General features: G+C 44.4%; 1 protein-coding gene across 1 annotated transcript in view; it reads right to left on the bottom strand.

Moving 5' to 3' along the window:
* Positions 1-24,033, bottom strand: part of PRKCH (protein kinase C eta) — a 232,002-nt gene that overhangs the window by 62,413 nt on the left and 145,556 nt on the right. Inside the window, exon 10 of the mRNA XM_055289164.2 lies at positions 3,005-3,159. Within this exon, the coding sequence (XP_055145139.1) occupies positions 3,005-3,159 (155 nt within the window). The remainder of the gene's footprint in view (positions 1-3,004; positions 3,160-24,033) is intronic.

Below are 24,033 nucleotides of genomic sequence, written 5' to 3' on the forward strand. Positions count from 1 at the left end.
TGATTGATTGACACACAGGGTCTTGCTCTGTCACCCAGGCTGGAATACAGTGGCACAGTTACAGCTCACTGCAGCCTCAACCTCCTGGGCTCAAGCAATTCTCCCACCTCAGCCTCCCAAGTAGCTAGGACCACAGGTGCATGCCACCATGCCTGGCTCATTTTTTTTTTTTTTTGAGACAAGAGTCTCGCTGTCGCCCAGGCTGGAGTGCAGTGATGTGATCTCGGCTCACTGCAGGCTCTGCCCCCTGGGGTTCACGCCATTCTCCTGCCTCAGCCTCCCGAGTAGCTGGGACTACAGGCATCTGCCACCTCGCCCAGCTAATTTTTTGTATTTTTAGTAGAGATGGGGTTTCACCGTGTTAGCCAGGATGGTCTCGATCTCCTGACCTCGTGATCCACCGGCCTCGGCCTCCCAAAGTGCTGGGATTACAGGTGTGAGCCACTGTGCCCGGCCGGCTAATTTTTTAATATATACGTATATGTTTTTTTTTGTTTTTTTTGTTTTTTATTTTTTGTAGAGATAGGGGTCTCCTTATGTTGCCCCGGCTGGCCTCAAACTTCCAGGCTCAAGCAATCCTCCCCACTCAGCCTTCCGAGGTGCTGGGATTAGAGGTGTGAGTCACCACACCCAGCCCAAGTGTTCAGTTTAGGTCTTGTTGTTAATATTATTTTGATCTGCAACAGAAGTCCCTGTCAAGTAGGGGAGTCATTACTTACATGTAGTTTTTAAAACTACACGTGGAAACGTCTCTCTTTGGGGCAAGCAGAGTGGAGATGGCTGGATTAGCCGCGGAGAGGAGAACAAAAATGGAATTCACTGCCTAGAGTCTGATAGCATGAGGAGGACGCTTAACTCCCTTCACCATCAGAGATCATACGAGCAACCTCCACAAATCATACACTGGGAAGAAAGTGGAGAGTGGGAAAAAAATGCTGTGATCTAATCCCCATAGCCTGGTCAAGAAAGCTCAAAACAAGCTGCCTAATCAACCTGCTGAAGCCCTGTGACCTAAGAATGAGCAGAGATCCTAGACTGCTTTCAAACAGGTGGCTCCCATTGCCTTTATCCAGGCTGGTTCCCAGCTCTGCACCCTCTTCCCTCCTGCACAGTGCCATGAGGCTGTGATAAATGCACTGTATGGAGTTGAGGTCTGGGGGATGTGCACTGAAAATGAATTAGAGGAAGTGTCTCTGTGGTGCCTGCCACACCTGCTATGCAGTGCTTGCGTTCCCACTTCTCTCCGGCACCACCCACCAGTCTTACTGCATTCTCTCTACGAGAGTTACTACTTGTTCTCTTCCTATTTTGACTCCCCCGGTATTTAAGAATATTCACTGTTTTTAAAGCTCTTATAATTTAATAATGATGTCAATACTGTCATGAGTTTATGACAGGGACTGCATTTAACAAGGTTAATAAATAGCAAATTTCAATCAGGAAATCCTTTACTTCGGCATTCATGCCCCTAATATAAAAAAATTTTTCTCTAAGGAAAGCAACAGTTGCATCTCAAGAGAAAAAGAGTTTATGTGAGCTGGGTGCGGTGGCTCACGCCTGTAATCCTAGCACTTTAGGAGGCCAAGGTGGGAGGGTTGCATGAGGCCAGGAGTTCAAGACCAACCTAGCCAACATAGCAAGACACTGTCTTAAAAAAAAAAAAAAAAAAAGAAAGAAAGAAAACAATAAAAAAGAAAAAACAGCATACGTGCAATTAGGTGAGGACACTGACAGCAGAAAAAAAAAAACAGGAAAATTTGAGAATAAAAATTGTCTAACATTCGCTATTTTTTTTTTTTTTTTTTTTGAGACAGAGTCTCGCTGTCACCCAGGCTGGAGTGCAGTGGTGCGATCTCGGCTCACTGCAGGCTCCGCCCCCTGGGTTCACGCCATTCTCCTGCCTCAGCCTCCCGAGTAGCTGGGACTACAGGCGCCCGCCACCTCGCCCGGCTAATTTTTTGTATTTTTAGTAGAGACGGGGTTTCACTGTGTTAGCCATGATGGTCTGGATCTCCTGACCTTGTGATCCACCCGCCTTGGCCTCCCAAAGTGCTGGGATTACAGGCGTGAGCCACCGCGCCCGGCTCTAACATTCGCTATTACATTTCTCACTGTCTCCAATCTTCTCTCTGACTAAAGTTACATTTGATATCTGTTAAATTCTGAGACTTAACAACATCAAGCAGATTCGGAGTCCATTCAAAGTACGGTATATTATGATCAAAAGATTATGTGTCACAAAGTGAAGAATCAAATAATATTCGGGAGGGGGCTACACACGGAAGATATTATCACGCAGGACACTGCTCACAAGCGGCTCACCTAGCTCCTGACTGGTGAGCCATGCTCCACATGACTGTAATTCTTGTTACAGCAACTTAGAGCAGGTTAGCCACACCCTTTAGTTAAGGTGTAGATTCTTAAAATGGAATAGAATCATGGTTAAGGGATTCACTTCAAATGTTAAAATGAAAAAAAGAGAACAACAGTGTGTTTAGCACCCTGCAGGGCTTGGCTATGACAGGTCCTTAGCAAACCCGGGCTGAACCGATTCATGAATAAATAGTCTCTTCTGAGCCTCTCGGGCCTATTTTATGAATACCAAGTGGGGCAAATTTTAGTTTGGAGGCAGGGTTTATTACTGTTATTAATTTATCCTAATGGATCCTTAGAACCTTTTTGAGGCCTGGGCAACATAGCAAGACCCCTGTCTCTACAAAAAAAATTAAAAATTAGCCAGGTGTAGTGGTGCGTGCCTGTAGTCCCAGCTACCTACTTGGGAGGTCAAGATGGACCGGCTGCAGTGAGCCATGATTGCGCCACTGCACTCCAGCCCGGTCTATGGAGTGAGACCCTGTCTCAAAAACAAAAACCAAAACAAAACTTCTCTGAATTTAATTCCAAAAAAGGTTTCAACTGATTATCAGGAGAAGTGGAAGGATGGATCATGCCAGGAGAGAGGAGAGGCAGTGAATTAGAAGAGAGGGCAGCAACCAAAACTCACCTATAGATGATTCCTTTATCATGGAGGAACATGAGAGCCGAAATGATTTCTGCAGCATAGAAGCGAGCTCGTGCTTCATCAAAACGACGAGACTTCTGAATGTGGAACATCAAGTCACCCCCATTCACAAACTCCATCACAAAAAACAGACGATCCTGGATACAAACACAAGAGAGGGCCCAATGTGGTGTAGCAATTAACCTAGAGCTCCATCAGCAGCATATTGCCTAGGGCTGTGGCACAGAGAGGAGACTGTCAAGTGGATGTATTCCAGGAAACATCCTGACCATGGGTCAGGGTGCAGCGCAACGGGCCTAGTGGGATTAGATCCCCTGGACAGAGCAGCACCTGGATCTCCTGTAGTTAATTGCACACAGCCTTGAATTGTTACATGAAATCAAAAGTACAGAAGGCATCAGAAACCTTTGATTCGAGTTCCAGCTCTGTACCTTAAAGGTCATGTACCTGGACAGAGAATTTAAATCGAAAGGTAAATGCCTTTAATCTGGAACATGTGCAGTTAATTACCCAAAGTAAAGGACACCTAGTAGGTGCTCTAGTTCTCACAAGTGGGCAGAGAACAATCACAGAAAAAGAACACCCCTTTAGACAAGTCAGCCAAACAGAAGTGGAGACCGGGTGCAGTGGCTCATGCCTGTAATCCTACCAAATTGGGAGGCCTATGTGGGTGGATCCTTTGAGCCCAGGGGTTCAAGACCAGTCTGGGCAACACAGCAAGACCTTGTCTATACAAAAAAAATAAAAAAAAATTAGGCAGGAGGATCACCTGAGCCCGGGAAGTAAAGGTTGCAATGAGCTGTGATTGTGCCATGGCACTCCCATCTGGGTGACAGGAGTAAGACTCCTTCCCCCCCCGCCAAAAAAAAAAAAGGAAGTTAAATGACAGCCTCATAGTAGCATCCACATTGGAAATACCACTCAGTCCTTCAAAAGATTGAGTCAAGAGTGGGAATGTAGAAAGGAGCGAGATGCCATCTCCCCCTTAAGTGACTCTCAACCTAGCAGGTAAAGTGGACTCTTAAAAGTCACTATGCAGTGTACTAAATACTATGAAAGTGGTGTGAATAAAGTGCTATGGAAATCGCTACTGCTTCATGAAAGAAACGTGTAGGTCTCATTTAAAAAGTGATCCAAGATTTATCTAAGGGTAAAACGTTTTGCTTCAAGCACCTCTAAGATAAATGGGTTTCCTCACTCTCACTCCTTCCTGTGACATTTATGAAATTCCTGATTAGCTGGTGCTGAGTTCAGAGCCGGGATCCAATAGAGAGTAGAGCAGACACAGCCTCTCCCCATACAGAGTTTGGTGTAAGAAACACACTACTCAAAAAAAAAAAAAAAAAAGTGACACAAGCAGATCAACAAATTCTGGTAAATCCTGTGAAGGAAAAGCGGAGGAAGTGTGACATCTGGTCACCTGCCTGGGGGTCAGGCAACACCTCTGAGCAAGTGAAACATGAGCTAAGGCTCACAGGATGAGTGCCATCGACTTGGGACCCCATGATATCATTTTGTGGGATTGCAGATTATTTTGCGAGGAAATTGGTATTTTACCAAAGGATGCAGATACGCAGAACCTATCTTTATTTTTGGGGGAGACAGGGTCTCATTCTGTCACCCAAGCTGAAGGGCAGTGGCACGGTCTTGGCTCACTGCAGCCTTGACCTCCCGGGCTCAAGCAATCCTCCCTCAGCCTCTCGAGTAGTTGGGACTACAGGCATGCACCACCACACCCGGCTTTGATTTTTAGTAGAGACGGGGTCTCACTATATTGCCCAGGCTGGTCTCGAACTCCTGAGCTCAAGAAATACTCCCACCTTAACCTCCCAAAGTGCTGGGATTACAGGCATGAGCTACCACACCCAGCCTTGAACCTGTCTTTATTTGTGGTTGTAAGTGTCACCGGCTTAGCACAGGGTGTTTCCACACATTCACAGCTGAACAATGGGCAGAGCATGGTGCGTGCTCCTGCTCAGCTCCCATTGCAAGCCTGGTGTAAACATGCAGATCCCTATCAGAAGGAAGCACGGCTTATGACCTCCTATGCCCTATTTTAACTAACGCCTTAATTAGAAGGAAAAAAAACCCCTGAATTTATTAAACACTTCTTTCTGCTAAAAGCGAAGCAAGAATTTAACAGTGAAGAAGGAATGGCAAGATTCACAAAACAAAAACCACCACCACCAACACAACTCTTCAGGTTGGCCAATGTAAGACAACAGGCAAACTATGTAAATACAGCAAGCCATCTGACTAAGCTCCTGGCCTTCATTTGAGGGTGACTGACAAGGGGAGAGGCAGAATTGGGTGGGACAAGCTTTGATGAGCAATGGCTGTCCTGTATTTTCTAAATGGGAAGGATTAAAGTGGAATTAGCAGGTTAGCAACGGGTGGGCGGAGGATATACACACACCGGAAACATCCCAAAAAGCTGCATCTGCATAGTAAGGTTTTATGCCAATGCTGTGTCTGTCCATTTGGAGGGATGGCCACAGACGGCCTGAGGAAGCCTAAGGCAAAAAGCCACCCTGAACCATCTCTGGGCAAGGAGGTCAGTCTTACATGTTTTCATTAACCAGCCTGTTCATCTTCCTCGTGGATCTGACTGGCAGTCACATGAATTCCAATTGATCTGAACATCTGGCTACTGGAACTGGGTCAGTGGGGAAGTGGCCATTCCTTAGGCTGCTGTAAGTGGCGTACTTGGCAAGAGTTTTAAGGCAGTAGGCATCGAAAGCCTAAAATCTAAAAGCCAGACTGTGGGCGAAATTCCAGATCTGGGGGGAGAAAATTCTGCCCTCTAGTCTTGCTTCAGCCCAGCCCCATCCACAGCCCTGGAGGCAGATTCTCAGATAATGCCAGACTCTGGCAGATTCACCTCTGCCACACAGTGAGGGACCATAAGCTTTAGAATTCCGGAAAGATGGGTTCTGCTGTACCTGTTTCTTTTCATTCAGAGTCTCATTTCTAACCTCCTGTCTGGCACCACCTGGAACACAGAGTGTAATTCACAGCCCTCAGGTTATGAGCAACTCTTGAAGCAGGCAGGAGACACAGGCCAGCTGAGACATGACGACGACTTAATGCAGAGTACTGGTCTATCCTATCAAAGACCTCAAATAACATCACCAGGTATAAAAAACAAAGATATGTTTATCAACAAGCAAAATGTTTTTGCTGTGAGGAAACCCTCTGTTGATCTGCACTTCTGTTCACCCAACTTAAAAATGTTTGCTGCAGAGAGGGAAAGATTTGGCAGCAATTTCTCCAAGATTACTTTTGAAGAGAAGGAGATAAATGACAAAAAATCTCTAGTGTTTAGAAAAGAAGATCCAGGCCAGGCGTGGTGGCTCATGCCTGTAATCCCAGCACTTTGGGAGGCTGAGGCGGGCAGATCACTTGAGGTCAAAAGTTCGAAACCAGCCTGGCCAACGTGGTGAAACCCCATCTCTACTAAAAGTACAAAAAAATTAGCTGGGCATGGTGGCATGTGCCTCTAATTCCAGCTACTTGGGAGGCTGAGGCAGGAAAATCACTTGAACCCGGGATGCAGAGGTTGCAGTGAGCAAGATCGCGCCATGCCATGCACTCCAGTCTGGGAGACAGAGGCAGACTCTGTCTCAAAAAAAAAAAAAACGGAAAAGGAAAGAAGACCCATGCATCATCAGGTGGTGGTGGGGTGAGGAGTCATCATCAGAAGTAAAATTGTATTAAGTATGTCCTCAGGTCCCTTCGGGCAAGTGTGCAGTAAGTGACAGCTGCTGCTGAAGCTGCCAATGCTTGTGCTCTCATGTAGGTATTTTCAGTTTAAAAAAAGATCATAAATGTGAATGTGCAGAATGATTTTAGTTATAGCCAAAAATGCAGATAGATGCATAGAAAGGATAAAAAAGATGGCTACAGAGTGACAGAAGTCAGTTTTTTGTTGTGGGATCGGGGTGACATTTCTTCTTTCTACTTTTCAGTATCTTTCAAGGTTTCTATGATGAGTGTGTATTACTCTTGTAATTAGAAGCAAACTAAAGTCACATGTGCTTCCTCCATGTTTTTCTTATTTTCGTCTGAAAGATGGAAGATAAGACACGGGAAAGACACAGTTGTGAGGCTATTTGAGAGAGCCCTTGTTTAGGCAATGGGAGTCGGAAAGCAGCTACAAAACGAAACTGTTGCATCCTTGTTGCCCATTATTAAGGGACACGAGTAACCACCCATGTTCCATAATGGCCTTTCTGCTGCCTGAGGTAACCAGGCTTGTTCGAATGGCGTCCACAATGAAAATTAGCTGGCTCTGGTTCGGGTCCCAGCAGTTCCACTTGGAGCCTGATGCGCAGGCTTTACAGCATCTACTACGGCTTGCAGAGATCTTCTGTGGTTCCTTTAAGGTTCTGAACAAGAGAAATGTTTACTAAACACACACATGGTGTATGCCAGGGCCTGGGTAAGGACCCAGTCTCCTAAAACTAATATGACTCCACACTGCTCTCAGTAAGCTCACGGACATGCAGACACAGCATATCGCCACAGTGTGTTAAGTGCTACAGCGGAGAAGTACAGAAGGTGTTATGGGGACACCGAGCAGGGCATCTGAGCAGCCTGGAGGTGGAGGTGGAATTTGGCAGGTGGGGTTTGGGGGGAAGCTTCTAAGAGGATCCAATTCCCCAGCCTAGAAGGATGAGGGCATGCAAGTCAGGCTGGAGTGGGGACTGAGGCGGGAGGTGTCAGGAAGACTGTGCAGTTGAAGTGTAAGATGGCAGGCAGACGGGAGGGACTGCAAAGGCAAGCAGGCTGTCAAGTGCTGGAGTGGGTGAGTGTGAGGCTTCGCTGTAACTGTACTGCTGTTTTCAAAATGAAATGCAGAAAAAGCAAAAAGCTACTTAGGAGTGCTTTCACAGGTCACCCACGAATGAGACGTGCAGGGTCTCAGCTGCCATTAATAAACATGATCACTCACTACCAGTCTCTACCAGAATTATAAGACCAGCGCCTGGGGTAAAACAGGTGCAGCTATAGTGCTTGGCTTGAAAAAGACTCCAGTAATGTTGGAACTTGACACATAGAATAAAACAACATCAGCTACAAAAGCAAATCACTCCAGCAAAATTCATTCCAAAGGAGTAAAACTTTTCACATTTAGTGAATGCTCTTTACAAAGCAAAGACCTGTATTTGAAGTTCTGAAAGGAGGCAAAAGATAACCTCTCACCTACAGCTCTACTCTCAGTCTGTGCTGTTTAAGAATTAGTATCACTGATCACTCAACAAACACCAAATCATGCTTCACAAATTCAACTGTGAAGCAACTAGGTGAAGCATTTTTTGGAAATCCTGCATTTAGGGAGGTACTGGAAGATGGATTGTGGTTGTAGTGAGTCACTCCTATGGCAGAGAGGGGTTTCCCAAATCCCACTCTAGACAGAGATGGCAAAGATGACTGTTTCAGTATTTAAACCTGTGCATAGAACCATTTTGGTTTTTCTAGTCCATTTTCCTAGAAACTGAGCCTGCACATCTGTACAGCTTTACCTGAGGCTTTTGGCTTCTATCAGGTAAAGTGTGCCCTGACCTGTGTGGTAGGAAATCTCAGGGCCAGGAGACCGGTTTAACAGCACTTCTAAAGCCAAGTGGCTAAGCCCTTTGTCCCTGCTCCTCTCTTTTGTCCCTGATTCAGCCAACCACAAATACAAGTCATTAACATGGGGTAATGAACACCGGTGGGAGTGAAAGCAACTCAGAAATCCCTTTGTCCCACACCTGGTGTGAGTTACAGGTGTGGGAGGCCGAGGAGCTGCTGCCTGGTAATAATAGAATTCCTGTCATCACTTGCTCTGATACCACTGATCTGCTGCAGTCTGGGTCCACTCTCTGCCCTGGCTATCAGGTCAGAACTATTCCTTCCCCAGGCCCAAGGGGCTAAAAATATCCCCTGAATAATGATTGTCAGTATAAGTAAGGTGCATTCCCTAAAGCCCCCTCATTAAGGGCTGTTCAATAGGAGTTAAAGCTGTTGGACAATTTGTATGAACAAGAGACATAACACCTGGGTGGATGAAAGTGCTATGCCAGGATGGTACAAGTGACAAGATGACACTACCTAAGGAAAGTGACCGGAGAGCAAGCATGGGCCAGGCAGGGCAAGATCCTGTAGGGTCACTGGGGCAAACATCTTTGGAAGCATCTGTTCAGCTCATGGTGATCCCTTCCTCAGCATTTACCCATGCTCCAGCCTGGCCGCATGGGTAAATGCTGAGCATCTGTGCCCAGCCAGTTAGATCAAGCTGCACCTGCCCAGAGTCTCTTTTCCAGAAAACTGAAACTGAGATAAAACGCTTTTAATTTAGTCTGGGCTGTGTGCAGGAACTGAGGAAACATGAGTTAGGAAATGGAAACTGCTTTTGCAGTGTAAACGTGGGAAATGCCTGGTATAAGAGAGTGGAGAAAGACTGGGTGAATGGATGGACAGGTGGGTGGGTGAAGGAGAAGAATGAAGCAGAAACATAGAGTGAGGCAGAGACAAGAGATCAGGGAGGGTGAGTGAGCCAAGAGCAAAACTGCCAGGGTTCCTCATGTCTTTCTGGTTTCAGATCAGCTGAGAGAGCTGGCCAATTCCTGCCCTTGGGTTGCATGAGACATCCATTGTACCTCTGAATCTTTATCTTTAGTTCTTTTTTTTTGCATAGCCTTAAGAAAGTTTTCTTACTACCTGAAGTAAATTTTCTGCTACCAGGAGAATTTCAGCTAAAATACACACAATTTTTGTTTTTCTTTTTGAGACAGGGTCTCACTCTGTCACCCAAGCTGGAGGGCAGTGGCAGGATCATGGCTCACTGCAGCGCTGAACTTCTGGGCTTAAGTGATCCTTCCAACCTCAGCCTCCTGTGCGGCTGGGACCACAGGTGTGTGCCACCACATCTGGCTAATTTTTTTGTATAGACTGGGTATCTCTGTGTTGCACAGGCTGGTCTTGAACTCCTAGGCTCAAGCGATCCTACCTCGGCCTCCCAAAGTGCTGGGATTACAGGCATGAGCCACCATGCATGGCACACACACCAATTTTTAAGGGGTAAGAAGTTTCCTTATTTATTTATAAATCTGGGATAATAACACCTATAACTACAGTGATCGTGTAAAGATTAAACCAGAAGCCAAGTGCTTCATACAGTGCCAAGCCCAGAAAAGAATCTCAATCAATAGAAGCTATTGGTACCACTACATTATATAAAGAGGAGATTTTGTGCCCAGTGACCAAGTCCCTGGTATGACTAAGAGGAAGCCCAGGGCAGTGGCGACACCTGGGCTCTGGGCCAGGATGCTTGAGGTCCAAGAGCAATTCCTGCTGTGCTGTATTTAGCTTCTCTCTCACAAAACTCACATCTGCAAAATGGGGATAATAAGACAACCCAACTCACAGGTTTGTGAGGATTAAATGATTTAAGCTAAGGGCTTTGAATAGTGTCTGGCATACCATAAATGAAATGCTCAAGAAATGTTAGCAACTATTATTATCCTCATCATCATTAGTGCATCCACTGCAGCTTCAGTCCCCATGGCCGTCTGCTCCCAGGGCTCCAAAGGGCCTGCTGAATGAGGCATAGGAAGGCCCCTTGGCTGTGGCTGTGGCTGTGGCACACGTGGCAGTGAGCTGCGTGCCCTAGGTCGAGAGGTGATGCCTCCCTCATGGACCTCCAAGACTGGTAGAGGTACACAAACACTCACAAGTGGACAGGAATGAAACAGCAGCCGAAACAGCAACTGCAGCAGCTACCCTAACCCTCAGTGTGGGACGGGGTATAGAGGGTTGAAGGAGGTGGAAGGAGTCCTAGCCCAGCTGCTGGGACACAGGGACGTTTCCTGATGCTATATGGTAATGGCCTTGACCGGGTAAGGACTTTTCTTTCTGGGAAATGTTTGCTAAGCAAGGGATTACAAAACTAGATTTGATAACCAAAACATACTAACCAAGGTTTCAGTTCTGATAAGTTTTCTAACACTGATTGGTAATTCATATTTTCTATTTTAGGGGCTTTTTAATAATTATTATTGCAAAACAAATGCCCTCCTTATGTACTACAAACATATTACTGTAAGCAAAACTTTTTATAGTAGTTATTCTTCCTTTCTATGAAGTTGATTCAATCTCAGAACCAGACTGCAAAGATTTTTCTCCATTTAAAATAAAAATCTGTTGTCTCTATGATTTAAAGACTGCATTTGAAGATGTATCATTCCAGAAACCAAGGCAGCAGGAAATACTCACCACACTCAGAATTATAGTGAGGATGCAGATTACCTTTTGGAAATAATTCAAAGATAGACATAGCACGTAAAAGTTACGAAAAATGTAGCTATTGCTTTAAGGCAATGTTAAGCTGGGAGCGACATCTATTCTTACTTACCCAAGTTCTAAGAACCGCCTTGGAGTATATCTATAAGAATAACAAGCTCATGCTGTACGAAAAGCTGCAGAGTGCTATTGACGGCTGGGGGAAAGGAGAAGGAAATCTCCATAACAGACAGCAGTGTTGAACTTCTCCTAAGTACCGTTGCTTTATTATTTTTCTCAGACAAAGTCATCTACAGGGTGAGTAGGGAGTTCAAATCAACAGGAAACAGTTACTGACGTCAAAGAGGTCACAGTGGAAAAGCACCCTCATGAGGAAATCTGATTGCACCATGTCTGAACTGGAAATAACTTGAATTTAACCACATTAAGAAAGATTACAAAGGCTTCAAGGAAGAAACAATGAGAAGGAGTCTAATGGCTGCATTTTTTTTTTTGAACTTATCATTTTGCACAGCCCAGAAGATGTCAGAGGTTAATTCAATCACCCAGCAACCCCTCTGTCAAGCCCACAGGCAAGATACATCCTGTCTGAGCTCAGAGACTAGTCTTTGGGAAGGTGAGATATGTCCTGAATATTACAAACCCTTAGGACTTCGCATTTCAAACCTAGAGGGACATACAGCTCTTTTCAAAGACCAAGTGTTTTCCTGGTAATCTGGATGCATTATAGCCATCTCTCATAATGAAACCTGACAAGGCTTACTGGCATATATACACTGGACTAGGGAAACAAAGAGGAAATCTAGCTTGCAGTTTAACACACTGTGAAACATCCAGGCCAGGATGTTCTTTAAAGCATAAATAAGTGGTAACATATGACCAGGCGTACAGCAGAGTCAGAGCACAAGTCCCCTCTTCCTGATGGAACCTCCTTTGGCATTTCTGGTCCACATACAGCTTTCTAGTATCATTGTGTAGGGCTGGGATGGATCTGTGCACTTGGTCTTGTTTTCCATGGGGGACCTGACACCCTTGAAGGCAGAGCCCAGATGCTAAGTAAGATATCTTTAATAGCACCAAGCACAGTGCCTGGCCAATTGTGAGGATTAATAAATGCTTCAAGAGTGAACATAATAGGAACCATTTTTGTCTCCTGGTAAAATTTAAAATGGAACTTTAGAAGAGCTGGAACAAACTGCCAAGATTAGTTTCACCCAACCATTTCACAGAAGCAAAGGGCAAAGAAGTGAAGTACTCTGCCCACAGTTAAAACAGTTTGTGGAAGAGTTAAGCAGGACAATCAGGTCTGCTGATGCTACATTTTCCTTTATAAAGCTTTGATTTTTCTATTTATAAAACTAATTACATATCCATAGTTCAAATGTAATTACAAAGTAAATAGATAGAAAATTGAGAAGAAGAAAATGAAAATAAAATCACCTAATCCTGACAACCAGATATAGAAGTCTCAAGCTTTTAGCTTCCAAAGAACTGGAGATTTCAGGGCAAATAAGAAATTTTCAAGGTAATGTTAACTAGATATAATTTTTCCTTTGTGTCCTAATTATACTTAACATTTTATAGCATGTTTTAAAAACAAGAAAGGAAAAAGTAAAAAGCATACACTTCTCTTTTCATTTATATTGCATATTATTTCCTGATATAATTAGTCATCAAGACCATGATTTTTTAAACAGTTGCATACTATTCCCAATGCCAGTTCTATGAAGTCCTACAATTAGCTTGACTTCTAATTAGGTTAATGAAAATAAGAGGACATGGCTTTTATAGTCTCTGCCATTTTTTTAGCCTGGTAAAGCAGGCATCTCTGAGTGGGGATGACTGCTAACTGGGCACGGTGTTTTAATTGATTGGTCAATCATTTAGACATCACTAACCTTTAGAGCACCCCCTAGTGGTCGAGAAGAACGTTTGAACAAACCTCCTAGTCAAAACTATCCACATTGGAAATACACTAAAACTTAAGAGTCACAAAGAAGATATCTTGGATGATTATCTACTTTTTAAAAAAGGTTTAGCAACTTAACAAAAGCATCCACAATAGGATTTCTTTAAGTCATTATTTCACATAGTGAAATTCTCTTTATAAAGGTTTTGGTTTAAGCATCAATTAATTTGTATAGGGCTTATAGGATAGAGTAAAAATACCATTTCATTTATTTAGATCATTTTTCATGACAGAGATCCCTAAACTGTGGAAACTTTAGACAACCACAATTTCATTTCTCCCTCTGATCTATGTATGAATTCGACACTTTTGCCATGTGGGAAGGTATTTTGGGTTATAGTTGATTAGACACTCTGCCCAGTTAGAGAAGTAGAGACTATGGCCACGAATATGCCGTATCTACCTCAAGGTGATGCCCGGGAATCTACTGGCTGAGAATTCATTTCCTCTCCCCCTGTCTGCAGTGTTGATGCACGGGCCGAAGTTTCTGTGTGGAATGTGCCTTTCACATGCTATTTTGAGTTTGATTCCTCCACTGTAGCCATGACAAACTCTTCTCTGGTCCTCTGGCTGGGGAACAAAATCTGTTCAAGCAAATGACGTGCCCGCAATCTCTTCCCAGACCAATAAAAAATTTTTTTAAATTATGCTTTAAGTTCTAGGGTACATGTGTACAACGTGCAGGTTTGTTACATAGGTATATACGTGCCATGTTGGTTTGCTGCACCCATCAACTCGTCATTTACATTAGGTATTTCTCCTAATGCTATCCCTCCCCCAGCCCCCCACCCCCTGCCAGGCCCCTGGTGTGTGATGTTTCCCACCCTGTGTCTATGTGTTCTCATTGTTCAACTCCCACCTATGAGTGAGAACATGCGGTGTTCCCAAACCATTTTTGCAATCTGGGTTACATACTGATCTCCACTGTCAATTAAGGAAGAAAATTGCAGACCTTACTCTAAAGGAGTAATAATGGAGACTAAATTAAAAGAGGCGGGGCTCTAACAGGAAGAGGAGTAGTCATCAGAAACAGCTTAAAAGGCTTATACGGGAGAAAACACATCGTGTTAACTTTGAAGGCAAGCTTCAGTTGGCTAAGTGGAGTTCAGATGGGTTCTTAAAACCCCAAAAATGAGCAGATCCTAAGATGGTGACACCAAGAACCTCATGCCATATCCAACGGAACTCTGAGTCTGTTAGTGAACTGACTTCATCTCAGCACTTGATTTATCCTACTATGAAACTACTTCCTTCTGATTATTCTTCTTTTTTTCACTCAACCTTAACCCTTACTTAGAATTCCTTCTTCAAGTCTCCTCTCTTCTCTCTCTATAAACATCTACTAAAAGATTTTTGATTTTTTTTTTAAGATAGAGTCTTGCTCTGTTGCCCAGGCTGGAGTGCAATGGCACGATCTCGGTTCACTGCAACCTTTGCCTCCCGGGTTCAAGCGATTCTCCCTGCCTCAGCCTCCCAAGTAGCTGGGATTACAGGTGTGTGCCACTATGCACGGCTAATTTTTGTATTTTTAGTAGAGACAGGGTTTTGCCATGTTGGCCAGGCTGGTCTCGAACTCCTGACCTCAGGTGATCCACTCGCCTTGGCCTCCCAAAATGCTTGGATTACAGGTGTGAGCCACTGCGCCTGGCCTGAAAGATTTTATATTATAGTTTCCACTTACCAAGAGGACATAAATGACACCAAACTGATCTCCCATCTCAACTGTGTTTCTGACAAACAAGCATCTTACCACTGAATTTCCCCCAAACTGAACTCATGCTATTCCATTCTCTCCAGGCTTCCAAATGGCCAGAGCCCTGGCCATTCCCACTTAAAAAGTCCTATCATGTCTACTTCTTTAGTGTTTCCTTGACTCCACTCCCATGATTGCTGCCTTGGGGCAGGGAAGTTCCCAGATCGTGGGCCCAGCATCCCTGCCAGATGTGCTGCCATTAGCCTCCCTCTGTAGATAGCAGCCAGAGAGAGCCTTCTAACATGCAAATCTTATGTTACTCCCTCACTTAAGGATTTTGCTGGCTCCTTTTACTTAAACATTTTAGTCTAAGCTCCTCAGCAAAGGACATCAGACCCATTATGACTCTGCTTCTTCATCACCATCCCCGCCGCCAACCACCACCATTTCCCCCTTACAAATCTGCCTCATCTAGTCATTTGGGGTTTCCTGGGCACGTCCTGTAATTTCAAGCCTCTGTGCCTTTGCACTGCTGTTACCTCTGTCTGGGAGTCTATGTCCTCCTCTTGTGACTATAAGGTGCCTATTCATCTTCAAAACACAGCTCACACAGCCCCTCCTCTGGGAAGTCCTTCCAACCTCCACGAGGATCAATCATGACTTTCTTCTCCCTATCACATGGTGTTATCATGACCTTTGACTGTAAGCAATTAAAAGGCCAGTCCACATTTTGTTCTTGTGTCTTCATCCCTGGCACATAATGCATGCTCCATAAACATTTACAGAATTGAATTTAAAATGCAAGATAAGTACACTATTACCATTCATTATATTACAGAAACAGGTAATGTCTCTTTTGGCTAGGGTCTACTTTCAATATTTAGAGACCATTCAGCCTTAAGATAGCATTTAGGGTTCTACTTTTTGTTTTGTTGTTTTTTTTGTGTGTGGGTTTTTAAAAAATAGAGACAGGGGTCTCACTTTGTCATCCAGGCTGGAATGCAGTGGTGCAATCCCAGTTCACTAATGCAGCCTCAACCTCCTGGGTTCAAGCAATCCTCTGGTAAGGTATCCACATTTCAAGTTGAAATGGCATTTCCATGTACGGGAAACAAAAGAAGAAAAGCCAGCAAGTGGCTCTCCCTCAAAGCACATTCATATTGCTATCAGCACGTTTTTCCATGCTGGTTGGGAAACATTTTATAAAACTTTGATTATCTGTTTGTACAATCCAACCACATGTACCACACACAGGATGGGAATCTGACTCACAAAGTTCAGGTCTGGGAGGATGCTTTTCATAAAATGCCACTGACTCAGTGCCTTGCTGGTAAAGTGAAAGTGTAATTATTAAATGCTAAAACAAGACAAGCTGCAGTATTTCTACTGCTTGCTTTTTAAAAATAACCCATTTTAGATATATGCTCATTCAGCTAATCTTTTGCTCCCTAGATGCCCCCAGGCTCTGATAATAATGCCTTATCGAGCAGCAGGCTTCACTGTTGAGAGCTGCCAGCAGCATGCCAGCCCTCACTCACATTAAACAGACTCTGCACGCTTCCGCTGTCTCCCCCGAGCTCAGGGGCTCCATCCCTAACAATGCCACTGTCAGTGCAGGCACCGACAGCTGTAATGAGCCCCCAACAGGAACTCTGCCTTTCTACAAACTGAGAAAAAAAATAACGCTTATATTTTCATAAAGAAGGTCTGACACATTTGGCTTTGGCCTCTATAAAAAGAAAAGTGATCGTCTAACCCATTTGACTTTTCATATCAAGGACAATCACCTGACAGTCACGTAAAGGAGCCAGGGGAGATTCTTCCCCCCTGGGAACCAATGTCTGGAGATATGTTTGGTTGTTATAACTGGAGAGGTGCTGCTGGTATTTTGGGATGCTGCTAAACATCCACAATGAACAGGACAGCCCCCACCCCCAACAAAGTAGGCAAATGGCATTGCACTATGCAAACCAGTGATTTTTTTTTTTTTTTAATGTAAAGGATGAAAACTTACCAGCCACTAGATTATTAAAACAACCTCACCTGTTGGTGAGGGTCAAGATGGTGAGGGCAAAGTTCTGAGCAATGTGGAAGGGCACTTTTTTTTTTTTAAGTCACTTACAACAGGTGATAAAGATCATTTTTTTTTTTAGCCTGGTAAAGCAGACAGCTCTGAGTGGCGATGATGGCTAACTGGGCATGGTGTTGTAATTGCGATTGGCCACAGATGTGTCCTGAAGCCCAATTAAGAGGCATAAGTCAAGTGAAGGAGCAGATCCTTTATCTATGAGCTTCCAGAAGAGAAACTAGAAAACAGTCTTACCACTGAATGTCCCCAAAACTGAACTCATGCCATTCCATTCTCTCCAGGCTCCGAACCGGCCAGAACCCTGGCCACTCCTCCTTAAAAAGTCCTACCAGGTCTACCTCCTTAGTGTTTCCTTGACCCCACTCCCATGATTGCTGCCTTGGAGCAGGCAGGTCCATGGGCCACTGGCCCTCACCAAATCTGCTGCTATTAGCCTCCTTCTGTAGACAGCAGACAGACAGGAGCTATGACATATTGGTTCCCTATTTTTCTTGGTTGTGTCCAACTCATCTTGAACTGCCTTTCACCACTGGTAGACATGATTGTAGAAGGTCTGGGCTCGCTGCAGGGGCAGGTTAGTTTTCACTTCGAATGCCCTCAGAGAAAACCATGGAGTCTGTGGCTCGGTGGTCCCCGGGGAGTGAGGAGCCAGAAGAACAAGGAAGCTGACTGACAAACACATCCCAGGATTCACTGCACAGCGATGGAAAAACGTGTATGGAGAGGAGAGAAGAATTTGGCTAGCAGGGATCTCCTCTTTTGTTTTGGTTGGGAGTTATATATTACATCATTTTAATGTTTAGAACGTCATATACCACAAGAATGGAATTAAAGAGATTCTGGGAAGAGTTCCAGGACTCCCATTTGTAACACCTAAGCCATAAATCATTCCAGACCAGAAGTGGGCAGGAGTGAGCTAAAAAATACAGGCTCTTTTGCTGTAACTAAGAATTGGAAGCCTCCCACAGAAAGGAAACAGAACTCCCTGGGTGGCCCCAAAGAAGAGACACGGCATGCCAAAGCCCTCCAGCAAAAAGGGGAGGGTCTGCTGGCGAGCCTGAGCCAAGCTATTAGCTTATAGGGAAGGAAGGAAAAGGAACCTTGTAAAGAAAGAGTCAGTCGCTCTTGATGGCACATGGGTTAATACAGGGATGGAGACGGGAGGTAGACAGGGCGTCCTCACAGCCTGATGCAGGGGCTGCCAGTGAACAGACTAGTCTAGCCAGCGGGATGAGAAAGATCGTGCAAGTGGCAATGGAAGCAAATGCAGCCTACTGGGGCTGCTACTCTTGCCATTCTGCCTCCTGCTTTAAACCTCCCAACCCCTATAATAGTGACCCAGAACCCACCACTAACCAGAGACAGTACCAAGGACCAAGGACTCGAGCTACCCCTCCCTCCAGTAATCTCACTACATCCTACAAAAAATATAACGGAGCACTTGATATGCAAATGCAGCTTCACACAAGCCCCCCAGACTCTTCAAGCAGATGACTGCTCTGAGCCTGTCTGAAAGGAAAATCCAGGAATTGCCACCGGGAGCAGCCTGCCATGGAGGGTCACCAGCTGAGACTACAAGATGAACAATCTGTTCATGAGCTTCAGCCTTATAAGCTTCCCAAAGAATGTCAGTTTCATGAGGGTAGGGACTCTTTTCTGTTTTGCTCACTGCTGCGTCCTCAAGGCTTGAAGGCGAGCCCTACGCCTCACAGGCACTCAGTGCATATCTGCTGAATGAATGAACACCTTCCCCCGTAACCTGCCAGTGCACAACTCTCTACGCGACGAGTCTGCTAACTTTATGTTGACAGGGCTGTTTCTGCTCATGAGATGCTGTGGATAATTCTGGACCTAGAAGAGATGGATGCAGCTGGGTTCTCAGCAGAGATTAAGTAATTAAGGAAAACCCAAGTAATTTAAAAACTAGAACATAATACAGGGTATGATTTTGATCCAAAGCAGTCAGGTTTTTAGACTGCATGATTTTGTCTTCAGGGTGGGGTGGCAGCCCCTTGTCAGCCACTTCAGGTACTACCTGGCAGTCCCAGCTGGTCACAGCAGGAGTCAACCCAGCTTCCTAGGGAACCATCTGCAGCCCACACCTGAGGGGCTGCTTAAAGCTATTAGTTGGTTTTAGTCTCACAGCCAATCAGGTTGTACTTCTGAGCACAGACTGGCACATACTTAAGAGTTTCCCCTGGAACCCAATGTTCATTTTCAACTACCTTTCCTTTTGTAGCATAAGGACTATATTTACTACATGCTATCTACTGTACACTTTTCTTTCATGCCTGTTGGTCTTCTCTTCCTAACTAGAATGAGTTTTTAAAAAACTGTTTCTAGCCAGGCACGGTGGCTCACGCCTGGGAGGCCAATACTTTGGGAGGCCAAGGCAGTAGGATTGCTTGAGGTCAGGAGTTCAAGACCAGTGTGGACAACATAGCAAGACCACTAACTCTGCAAAAGACGAAAACAAATAAAATAACTGTTTCTTCTGCCTAGCATTCAGTCAGTGTGATCCTGGATTGACTGATTTTTCACTAAACTACCTGGCAGAACACCCATCTCATTTTCACCCTTTGAGCAGTCCTGGCACTTGGTGTTTCAATAAAGGGCCCTACTGAAGACAGAGTATCTATAACTTGGCAGGCTTTAAGCGTTCCAAGTTGGGTCCAGGAAAACCATAATCAAGCAATCACCACCCCAAAAGCTTTCAGTCATCATGAGACACAGGGGCAAAGTGTGACCTGGGTTGTGTTCTGGTTACATCAAATATTTTAATTACACGAAACTCCACATACTGTCTTAGCAGACACGCAGGTGGCGGTGTACTCAGTCTCTAGGTTGTCAGTGATAATGACGGCTACCAAAAACAAGACCAGTTACAACGGAACAACCTCCAACTGAAAAAACAGGCCGATTATTTCAAATCCTCTTGTCACACCAAATATCTTGGCAGTTGCATCCAAAGAGACAGAGCCAAAGACACAGCTTGAACTTCAGGTTCTTTTATTCCTATTCATTTTTGTGGCCCTATTTAGCAACAGAAGGTCAGAAAGCCTGGTAGCCTGAGAGGACAGAAGCAAAGGTCCCAAATAATCCCCCAAAAATCCAGACCCTGGAGAAGGCCTATGCACATTTTGTCTTCAGAGAATCTTCAGAAGAGAAGGAGACGGGTCCAAAGATCTTGTCTGACTATGGAAATAAATCCACAATTAATAACCTAAAAGAAAGATGGAACACTAGGAATAAGGTAGGAACATGCAGAGACAGGAAACACCATGTTCTGGCTCATTTTCTATTTTGATCAGAGCCAAAGGCAAACTGCAGCAAATGACCCGTAGCAAACCAGATTGTATTTGTTGCAGTCACTGCTCAGGGAAAGGGGGAAACCTGGTTCCAAACAGATCAGAGGGAATATCCTTAGGTATTTCCCAAAAGGCCAAAAACCACCTATTGTGGAAAATTGCCTCTATTCCTGTCTAATGACAGTATTCTCAGCTGTACATGTTAGAGACTCAAAACTTCTGTTTGTGATATAATGGAAATGGCTTGTATATTATTTAGCAGGACAGTCAGGTCAGGAATCCATGCACTGACTCTGGCTTACTGTGTGATCTGGGGCAAGTTGTTTAACTTCTCTGGATCTCAGTTTCTAGGCCTTTAAAATGAGGATGATACTCTTCCCTGGATGCTTTGGGTATTAAATGAGATATCTGGTTCAACGGATATTTATGGAATGCCAATGTGCAGTTTAGTTTCATAGATATTGGTAATGAATATGAGCACCTGGGACATATGCTAGGGTCTCATGAACTGCCCTTTCCTTCTTCGCTAATCCGCTCCTACAAAGTGGGCATCATTCAGTCCCCAGGAATCAACCAACTACCCCAAGGCATGAACAGAGGCTTCTTCAGAATCCCCATGCCTGTGAAGGGGAAAGCCTTTCGGCTATACTTCCCCTTCTCCTTGTCTAACCCTCTGTCACGGGGCCTCTTCCCCTTGCGCTGGGTGTCACAGCAACACAGAGCACAAGCAGTAATGCCACTGTAGGGGCTGAGCGTGCCTTCTCCTCCCCACAACCAGCGGCTGGCAGGGGCTCAGCCAAATGCTCAGTGAGGCCGCAGGAAGGGAAAGGGGAGCTGGACAGGGCAGGCTGCAGCCCTGCTGCGTCCCCATGTGTTGAAGCCAGCTGGAGGGGCACTCCCTAAAGGTATGTTGGCCAACAGGTCCAGGAGTAAGGAACACACATTTAGGTGGAGATGCTTATCTCAAAATAAAAGGCAGGGGACCTTCTTAAAGACAAGTGGGCCAGCTAAGCCAGAATTAGAACTCAGAGCTCTTGTGCTGAAGGTCACAGTGCAGTTCCCTGCCTGGGGAAATTCTGAAAGATTAATTCCAGGGCCACATGACTGCCTTGCTGCCTGGTTGCTCTCTGCCTCTCCCACTTCTTTGCTAATATTTAATAAAACAACAATGGAGAAAGTAATACAAAGAAAAGAATGTTCCTTTGCACTCATGCTGCCATTTACACTGAGCACACTTGAGATCATTTTGTGCCAGCACATATGCAGCGATGTCATTTATTTCACAAGATTCCAAGATATTCTGACCTTCAAAAACCAGGATTTCAACTTTGTTGGCCATTTGCGAAGTGGTTTCTTATGGAAAGCTGTGGTCCTGCCAGGAACTCCACCCTTGCAGGCTGACATCATGAGGATGCCCCAGCAGGCAGAGGAGCGGGAGGAGGCAAAAGCGACGGGCATTGGAGCGTCCTGTGGCCCACCTGAAAGCGGTGGATCCTAAACACAAACTTAAGTCATTCCCAAAACAATGAGGGGTACTTGGCTCGGCCCTCTCACCCAGTCCCAGGGCCTGCTAGTGAGAGGCTGTTTTGGGCACTGGCCACAAAGTGTCTTCTGTTTTCCAAATGGAAACCTTTGCTTCCATAAACTGGGTCTCTGAACAAAGCCTGAAGCCTCAGACCAATATTTACTTTGCCACTCCCCCTTCCTGTGATGGCCCCCCTCCATCCCCCACCCATTAGTCTTTGTTCTTCTCTCTCCTGGAGGAGAACCAAAGGGGAGGCCCCTGGGAGCCAGGGATGGGGGATGGGAGGCCTGGATTCCAGGACATCCATGCCAGGGACTCAGCTGCTGACACGACACCTCACTGATTCAGATAAAAAGAGTGTGATGTGAATTTCACCATAAATGAGTCAGGGAGGCAGCACGTACTAGGCCATATCCCAGGTCCTGAGAGACCAGGGGTCTGGTCCCTGACTTAATAATGGCTTATTCCTCCTACCCTCATTGTTGAAGAAATGTAATCCTATCACCAAATTTGGTAAATAGGAAAAAAATCCTTTATAATTCCACTACCTTAATCCAGTCCCTGAGAGCTTATTGGCATAATTTCCTGGCAGTCGTTTCTGGGGCTAGGGAGGGTAATGGGTCTGCCAACTCACTATCTTGGGCAGGACCTGACATGGATACAGACTGTTCATCATCATAACCTCTGTATTATTTCCTGGATTCTAACCTCCTATTTTTACCATTTTCTGTGACAGATTTTAGGCAAATGACTTAACTCCTCAGTGTCTCACTTTTCCATTTGACATAATGAAGATAATAATCGTACCTATCTTATAAGGCTGTTATAGGAATCACATGCAATAAACAATACATGTTAGGTGCTTATGACGGTGCCTGACAATTTAACTACCTAACATAAAATTATCTCTTGACTGGCTGAAAATTCTCATCAAATAGTATATTATTGAAATGTACCCCCTTTGCTAAATGCTGAAGTTGTTTCTAATATTTTCCTATTATAAACAATGCACGACACCAAAGCAATCTTGACCAAAAAGAACAAAGCTGGAGGCATTATACTACCTGATTTCAAAATCTACTACAAAGCTACAGTAATCAAAACACTATGGTACTGGCATAAGAACAGATATATAGACCAATGGGACAGAATACAGAGCTCAGAAATAAATCCACACCTTTACAATCAATTAATTATCAACAAAGATCAAAAGCACACACAACAAAGAAAGGACTGTCCCTTCAATAAATGGTGTTGGAAAAACTGGATATCTACATGCAGAAGAATAAAAATAGACCCTCATCTCATGTTACATAAAAAAATCACTGAAAAATGGACTAAAGACTTAAATGTAAGACCTAAAACTGTAAAATTACCAAATGATGACTTAGGGGAAGAAATCTGTGACACTGGCATAGGCAATGACTTTTTAAAATATGACCTTAAAAGCACAGGCAACAAAAGCAAAAACAGACAAACGGAATTATATCAAACTAAAAAGCTTCTGCAAAGTTTCTGCAATCAACAGAGTGAAGAGACAACCTGTGGAATGGGAGAAAATATTTGCAAAACACATATCTGGATAAGGAGTTAATATCCAAATAAAGAGGAAACTCAAACAACTTAATAGTAAGAAACAACCCAATTTTAAAATGGTTAATGGACCTGAATAGACATTTCTCAAAAGAAGACATACAAATGGCCAACAGGTGGTAGGAATGTAAATTAGTTCAACCACTGTGGAAAACCATGTGGTGACTCCTCAAGGATCTAGAACCAGAAATACCATTTGACCCAGCAATCCCATTACTAGGTATATACCCAAAGGATTATAAATCATTCTACTATAAAGACACATGCACATGTATGTTTATTGCAGCACTATTTACAATACCAAAGACTTGGAACCAACACAAATGTCCATCAATGATAGACTAGATAAAGAAAATGTGGCACATATACACCATGGAATACTATGCAGCCATAAAAAAAGAATGAGTTCATGTCCTTTGCAAGGACATGGATGAAGCTGGAAACCATCATTCTCAGCAAACTAACACAGGAACAGAAAACCAAACGCCACATGTTCTCACTCGTAAGTTGAACAATGAGAACACAGGGAGGGGAACATCACACACCGGAAC

Source organism: Symphalangus syndactylus, chromosome 8 (genome assembly GCF_028878055.3).
Source record: "Symphalangus syndactylus isolate Jambi chromosome 8, NHGRI_mSymSyn1-v2.1_pri, whole genome shotgun sequence".
Lineage (NCBI taxonomy): Eukaryota > Metazoa > Chordata > Mammalia > Primates > Hylobatidae > Symphalangus > Symphalangus syndactylus.